The sequence below is a fragment of the Cryptomeria japonica genome, chromosome 7 (genome assembly GCF_030272615.1).
Source record: "Cryptomeria japonica chromosome 7, Sugi_1.0, whole genome shotgun sequence".
In the NCBI taxonomy this organism is placed as follows: domain Eukaryota; kingdom Viridiplantae; phylum Streptophyta; class Pinopsida; order Cupressales; family Cupressaceae; genus Cryptomeria; species Cryptomeria japonica.
In genome coordinates, this window is record NC_081411.1 from 420,093,306 (window position 1) to 420,101,489 (window position 8,184).

Below are 8,184 nucleotides of genomic sequence, written 5' to 3' on the forward strand. Positions count from 1 at the left end.
ATTATACAATCTACCTATGGAATACTAGATGGAGGAGGCACTCTACAAAATAGGAAGATCATTGGGAACCCTAGTATAAATAGATAATGCAGTTGCGGAAGGTGATCCTTACCTATATGCCAGATTACGATTGGTAGATGACAGAGAAATCCTGAAAGAAATATGTTTAATTGCCCATGGGAAGGAGTGGATCCAATCAATAGAAATATTGGAGGAAAAATGTTACTGCTTGAATTGCAGAATGAGGAATCACTCGATTGGGAAATGTAAGAAAATCCCAAGGAACAGGGAGGTGTGGAGACCCAAGCAAACAATGGAAACTAACCAAGAAAACACAAATGAGCTACCCCAGAAATAGAGCAAGGTACAATCAGAGATAGGAGCTAAAATGATTGACAATAGAAACACTAAATCCCAACTTGACCTAGAGATGGTGGAAGGCAATGAAATCGGGATGGATGAAGAGAAGGACTCGCAAGAAAGCAAGAAGATTTGCACCTCAACGATAGCTGATCAGGAGCTTGACCTAGACACAGAGAAGTTATGGGAGCTAAAGGAGGAAGAAGGTGAGGATGAAATCAACATTACTAAAACTAGAAACATTGAGAAAACTGCACCAGCAGAAGAAATGACAGGAAAAGGGAATAAAGGGAGGAAAACTAATAGACAAAAAAGAGAGGAGGAGGCTGTTGAAAAGGGGTCAATGAGTGTGGTGGAATTCCTAAAGAGAAAGAGTACCAAGGGAGCTCAAGGCTCCCTTGGGAACCAATGAAGATCCTCAGTTGGAATGTTAGGGGTCTAGGGGCCCCTAACAAACATCGGATGGTCAGACACCATCTGGTTAAAGCAAACTGCAACATTATCATGTTGCAAGAAACAAAATGTGGAGCTACGGAAGGAGAAAAATTTATTAAATACTGTAAGAATTGGACAGGTTATTTTCATGTTGGGGAAGGAGAATCTAGGGGTTTGGGAATCATGTGGAACCCAAACACCATCAACCTAGCTATTATTAGTGAAGGGCAATATTGGATTTCTGCAAATGTCCAGAGCAAGCTTTCTCCCATCTATTTTCTATTATGGAATATTTATGGCCCCATACAATCACCAGAGAAAAGAAAGTTATGGGATATATTAGGAGAACATATTAAACCAAATATGACAAACAACTATATTATCAGAGGGGACTTTAATTCTATTGTGGATCTATTAGAGAAGAAAGGAGGCATAAATAAAATCAACAAGGATATGATAGGTTTTAGGGACTTTATTCAAGTCATCGAGGCTGTGGACTGTATTCCATCTGAGGGATGGTTCACGTGGACGAATAGGAGATTGGGCTTCACTAACATAGCTGAAAGGTTGGACAGGTTTCTGACAGGTACAAAATGGTTCATGGAAGGCACACCAATCATTGTGAAGACATTCTCTTTCCATGTGTCAGACCATTACCCCATCATGCTAGAGATTGGTTTGGATACCCACTGGGGAGGAAGTTATTTTAAGTTCTAGAACATGTGGTGGTGAGATGTTTTGCTTAAGGATACAATTGAAGACTGGTGGATGGAGTGTGCGCATATCAAAGGTACACCTAGTTTCTATTAAGTTAAGAAAGTAAATTACATTAAGAATAAATTAAAAGTGTGGAATAAAGAATCATTTAAAAACATCTTTGAGGAAAAGGATCTAGTGGAAAGGGATCTAGAAGTGTTAAGTAAGAAAATTGTTGATAAAGGTATGGACAGAGAGGACTATTTAAATGAGAAGTTACTAAAAGAAAAATTAACAAAGTTACTCACCAGGGAAGAAATTTATTGGAGGGACAAGGCTAGGGAGATGTGGATTAAGGAGGGTGATAAAAAAACAAAATATTTCCACTCCTCAGTCAGAGCTAGACAAGATTACAATTGGGTTAATGAAGTGGAACTGGAAGATGGGTGTAGGTTGATAGACTGACATGGAATAGGACAGGCTACAATGGATTACTTTTTTGGAATTCTAAAATATGAGGATACAGATCCTAAAGGGACATATGAAGAGATCCTGGAAATAATACCGAAACTTGTGACTGCTGAGGATAACTTAATGCTGATGGCTCCCTTTACTTTGGATGAAACTAGGGAGGCGGTTTTTAATCTGGACCCTGACAAAGCCCCGGGACTAGATGGTTTTCCATCCTGGTTCTATCAAAATTGTTGGGATTTCAGGAAGGAAGACATTTGGAAAGTAATGGAGGATGTGCGAAGGAATGGGAAATTTGTGAAGGAAATCAATAACACAATATTGGTTATTATCCCAAAGAAGACCGATGCTAAGTCACTGGGGGAATATAGACCGATTGCACTCTGTAACACAATATATAAAATAATAACCAAAGCCTTTATAAATCGGCTTAAGTTACTATTACCAAAACTCATCTTTGAAGAACAAAACAGCTTCACGCCTGACAGAGAAATCACGGATAGCATAATACTCACAGCAGAAGCCCTCCACACAATAATAACAAAAAAGAAAAAAGCAATGGTGGTCAAGTTAGACATATCCAAAGCATATGAAAAAGTTTTGTGGTGCTTTTTAGACAAGGTGATGGATAAGTTTGGCTTCGATGCGAATTGGAGACAATTAATAAGCTTCTTTTTAAGCATTGCTCACTTCTCAGTAGCTGTTAATGGAGTTGTTTTTGGTTTCTTTATGAGAAAAAATGGACTGAGACAAGGGGATCCTATATCCCCTGCTCTCTTTGTAATAATGGCTGAAACTTTGATTAGACTCATTCAGAAAAAAAAAAGTTAATGAATTATTGGAAGGGACTAATTGTTCATAAGGACCTGGCACCAATAACCCTCTCTCAGTTTGTGGATGATACATGTTTATTTGGTGAAGCCACAAAGCACAAGGTGGAGGTAATAAAAGACACACTGAGATTGTATGCTAATGCAGCAGGACAAAAGATTAACGATGATAAAACAAAGGTTTCCATTTTTAATACAAAGAAAACTCTACAAACTAGAATATTGCAGAAACTTGGATGGAAGTTAGGATCGCTCCCATCTAAGTATCTCGAAGTTCCCATGTTCACTGGCGCCTCAAGGATGGAATTATGGGAAGAGCTTATCACCAAGTGTAGAACTAAGTTGGAGGTGCGGAAAAACAAGTGGCTTGCTCTCTCTAGAAGGATCCAGCTAATCAAGTTAGTGTTATCTGTGATGCCAATATATGCAATGTCCCACTTCAAACTGTCATCCAGAGCAATTAAAGCATTGGAAATCTTTTTAAAGAAATTCCTATGGGAAGGAGTAAAAGAGAGAAAAAAGATTCCTTTGTTGAACTGGGAAGTAGTGTGCAAATCAAAGGAGAGTGGGGGTGTTGGATTGAGAAAGATGGAACAACAGAATTTGGCTTTGGGGGCCAAGCTGGTATGGAAGATGTATAGAATCCCAAATAAACTATGGTGTTGAATAATGCAGAAAAAGTATCTGGATAGTGACGATCCCTCGAGAATATTAACAATAAATACCAACAAGAATGGATCTACAGTTTGGAAGTTTATTAAGGAATGTAGGCATTTAATTGCCAATCACATCTCATGGAAAATTGGGAATGGGAGAAAAACAAAATTTTGGCACGATTCTTGGAACAGTTATGAAAGTATAAAAAGTTGCTTTGAAGAACAAGATTGGATAGGAAAACTGGAGGGAATTTATGGTTTATATATGGCAGACTATATAGAGGAAGCTCCATCAGGGTGTGGAAGCCATGTGTTGAAAGATATCAAAACCATGGGCATGAGAAGAGAAATTTAGGAGAAACTGGTTGAAATTTTGAACCAAAGAAAGATTTCACTAAACAAGGATGAAGATGAGATCATTTGGTGTGCTGCTTGGTCAGGGGAATACAAGGAAAAGCTAGGTTATCAGCTTCAGTCATTTGAACAAAATAGGTGTGAATGGTCTACAAGATTATGCTGGGACAAACTAGTGGCACCACGTGCTAGGGCCTTTTAATGGACAACCATGCATGGAAGAATACCCACAGGGGAAAGGCTAAAAACATACAGAATAAATGGTCCCTCAAGGTTTGTACTATGTAAAGTAGAGGAAGAAACCATCGAACATCTATTATATGATTGCAGATTTGCAAGAAAATGCTGGAATTGGATTCATTCAAGCCTGGATTGGAAGATTGCTTCGGATGAAGATTTTAGGAATCATATTAAAGGATGGCCACTAATATGCAAAAATTCATTATGGGGATCTCTATGGCTAATTACCCCATCAGTTGTGGTGTGGAAAATTTAGAAGGAACACAATAGAAGGATTTTTGAGGATAAGGAAATGAGTGAGGAGCAAGTCATAGAAAAAACAAAAAAAATGATATCAAATGTAGCCAACACTAAGGCATACGGAAGGAAAATAGAATGCATTACAAGATGGGACAAAGAAATATAGATGAAATGGGGCTCATTAAAGCCCCCCAATGTAATCATCAGTCCAAGTCATAACAAAAGGAAGATTGCCAAATGGAATGTCCCAAAGCCAGGGCATTTCAAGCTGAACTTTGACGAAGCTACCAAAGGGAACCCTGGAGAGGCTGGTTACGGATGTATAATTAGGGATAGTAAGGGTGAGATAGTGGTTGGTATTTCTGGGTACCTTGGAATGGCAAGCAATAATATAGCTGATTTTTCATCACTTGAAAGAGGGTTGAGATTTTGTGTGGAGAAAAAGATTTACCTATTGGAGATTGAAGGTGACTCACAAATTGTAATTAATGCAGTCCAAAATGGTCACATACAGAATTGGAAATTGGGAAGAATTCTAAAATTCATTTTAGAACTTTTAAAACAAATACCGGAGTACAAATTAAATCACATCTTTCGGGAAGCTAATCATGGTGCAGACTATTTGGCAAATGCGGGTGTCAAGTCAAAGTGTGAAAAATAAAATATTATTCACGAAGCACAGGGAGAGGATCTTGTGAGGATTGTAAGGAATGACATGGCACATGAACAACAGAACAACAGAACTGGCATTGGTTAAGGATGATGGAACAACTCACTATAGATCGTAGGGGAAATATGATTGATCCATGCCCAAAATCTCTCCTTATTCATCTTGAGCTTAGAGATGAAGCAGTTTAAGCTTTTACAAATGAAATCATATGCCAAAGTATAGTGCAGTGTCTCAAGGAAGATCAAGTTATGGATTTGGTTGAGATAGTTAGTACTAGAACAGACTGGATGTCAAAGTTGGACATATCAATACAAGATTGCATCACATAAAAAAGCAGAATTGGTCTTTATAAAGGGAGGCCTGATAGAAGAAAGAAGGCATGCAAGGTGTATCACTTTAGTTGTAGGCATGGTGCATCATTTTGGCTTAAGCTTCATGTGTAGAGATGAGACCTTCCAAGTGCAATGTAGGAGGTTATTTCATGCAAACAAGAGATTCATTGATGCGGTATGGAGGCTGGTTTTCGCTAGCCTTGGTGCGATGGTTGCATATATGAGGCAGTGATCTGCCCTATGATGCATATCTTGGATTCTAAGGAGATGTGTATTCAAAATATTGATGGATTTATTTGCACTATAGATGGGCAGGTGGTTGCAAATGAAATTCTAAATCTAGTTTTAGGAAAGTGGGCAAGTTTATTAGGCATGTATTTTAGTGCCGCCAACTACGTCCCCTCGGAGTCTGATGAGGACTCTGACTAGGAGAATATGGGTGACGACCGAGAGAAGACAGAAAAGGAGAAGAAGAAGACTTTCATTGAAGAGGCTTGGGAGGTGTATCGAATCAGGGTAATCAATAGGGACCTAGCCCCTTTCCAAAGGTTGTTGAACTCGGAAGAATGTTGGCTCTTGGATGCCTCTACGATGAAAGTAATGGAAATCGGAGAGAGGATGGTGGTCATCCTTCAGGCACTCTAGGTTTAGTCTATCCATTAAGGTTTCTACAAAGTATTAGACCAGTACTTTCTACGGTCTGGATAAATGTAAGGGAGCTAACCCCCTTCTGGTTAGTAGTTATCAATAAAAAATTAAAAAAATTAAAAATTTCATTTATATAATTATACATATTTGCTATACATTTAAAAATATAAATTAACTTATATACTTATTCAACTAATATTTATATTTCACTAAAATAAAAAATATTATTCAATTCCCAATAATAGCTATATTTCATTTTCCAATTTCAAAATTCTAAATAACATATTATTATTTTTTTTTACCAATAATTAAAATATACATGTGTGTGTGTATATATATATTATATTTATGAAATAACATTTATTAAATTAAATATTAATTAAAAAATAAATAAAAATTTAATAAATAAAACTTAAAAACAAAAACCCCACCCCCATGTGACTTCTTACAACCACGTGGGACCCCTTTTCAAAGGGGTGGGGCACTGGCTAGGGGGACCATGTCGTGGTCTCCCCACATCCCATAGCTATGTGAAGGCCACAACATGGCCTCCACTACCATTTCTCCTCCCCATGGTTTGGGGAAGCCATGGCTCCCCAGCCATAGGGTCTTGGGGTCCATGACACCCCGACTCCCCCTATTAAAATAATATTTTTTTTTTAAAATAAAATTTTAAAATTCTTCAATAGCACATTTCCAGAAACCACATAAACTTACAAAAAAATTCTGAGTGAAAATGATAACAACAATTTAATTTATTCTTTTTCATCATTTTTTTCAAAACACAAACCCCCTGATCAAGCATACTCAAAAAATTTCTGAAATAATTAAAAGAGAAAGGATAAAAAAAATTTGAAAACCATTTCCACTCCTAGGTAACCAAATTTGGGCAAATTTTGCCAGCATAACCCCATACAGGCGTGAATTTTAACAGTTTATAACTTTTCCCCAAATCAATCTCTCAACAAACATACTAAATTTCTATTTTATGAACAAATTGAAAACTTCTAAAATGAACTCTTTTTCCAAAATACAATAAACAACCATTCACAAATTTTAATTTGAACACCAATTCTTTCAACAAATAAATCAGAAATTGATTGGAGAATTCAAATTGAAACAAAAGAGGGTTTAAATTTCAAGTTTAAAATGCAACCCTTCCTTCTCACAACCCTTCCTTTTCCAAACAAAAACTTCAATGAGTTTGCAAGCAGATGAATTCACACACACACACACACACACAGATATTTCTTAAATCAAATAAACTTTGAAAACAGAGGTTTTTACAAAACAACCTTAATAAGCAATCCTGGAAGACAATCTGAGAAGAGCTATATCCTGCAACTGAACAAATTCCTTCACTAGAGATGAAGACCAAATTTCCAACCAAAAACTCTTCCTTCTTTCTTCCCATGAAAAACACAAATAAATAGAAAAATTTAACCTAAAAGTCTATTCTAGGTTAAAATTATTTCTAACCAATCAAAAATTTTCTCATAAAGTGCATTTCCAAAAATGTCTTTCTCCTCAAAATTTCATTTTCCAATTTAAATTAAACCTAAAGTTTTTATTTCAAAAAGTCAACAAGGAAGATATTTTTTTTTCCAAATTCTATTTAATCTTTTCAAAAAACCATAAACATGATTTAATTTCACAATTTAAAATAACAATTAATCAAATTCCCTAATTTAATGAATTGAACCAATTGATTTAACAATCTATAATACTAAGGGGTCTAGTTAACATTTATCCTTTTATTTAAATATGCAAATAAAACACATTAACTAATTACATACTTTAAGATTTAATAATTAACTTCACAAAATGAATAACACACAACTCAAGTAAACCAAATAAACACATGACCCGCACACCAAAAATAGGGAACTGGTAGATGACTGACAATGCTCACTATTGAGCTAGGGTAGGGTTAAAATGTAGGGCCTTACAACTATCTCCTCCACTTCCATCAGGTCAATATGGTACGCTCAGACCTGTGAAGCTAGGTGGAGATGATACTCGTACCTACACGGTACTTGTACCTGCAATTCCCTACATTAACGAACCACATAAGCATATTATGCAATCATAGTAAACACACCGGTGAAGGAGAATCGTGACGTTCCTTGTCTCACCGAAGTGAGTGACGTAAAATTATCTCCTCACACCCCATACACTTACAAACATGAAACATGTATATAACGCATCATACTCATAAAATAAGTGTGTTAGTCCATGTCAATAATCCAATA

At 36.5% G+C, this 8,184-nt stretch overlaps 1 protein-coding gene across 1 annotated transcript; it reads left to right on the forward strand.

Annotated features, from left to right (window-relative positions):
- Positions 1-822: 822 nt before the first annotated feature.
- LOC131856809 (uncharacterized) lies at positions 823-1,512 on the forward strand. The gene has a single exon (XM_059208739.1). It carries the CDS (start codon positions 823-825, stop codon positions 1,510-1,512), a length of 690 nt encoding a protein of 229 aa, XP_059064722.1.
- The last annotated feature ends 6,672 nt before the right edge of the window (positions 1,513-8,184 follow it).

Excerpts from the sequence above, each read along its gene's own strand:
- LOC131856809 (XM_059208739.1), top strand. The coding sequence starts at position 823 with ATGGTCAGACACCATCTGGTTAAAGCAAACTGCAACATTATCATGTTG.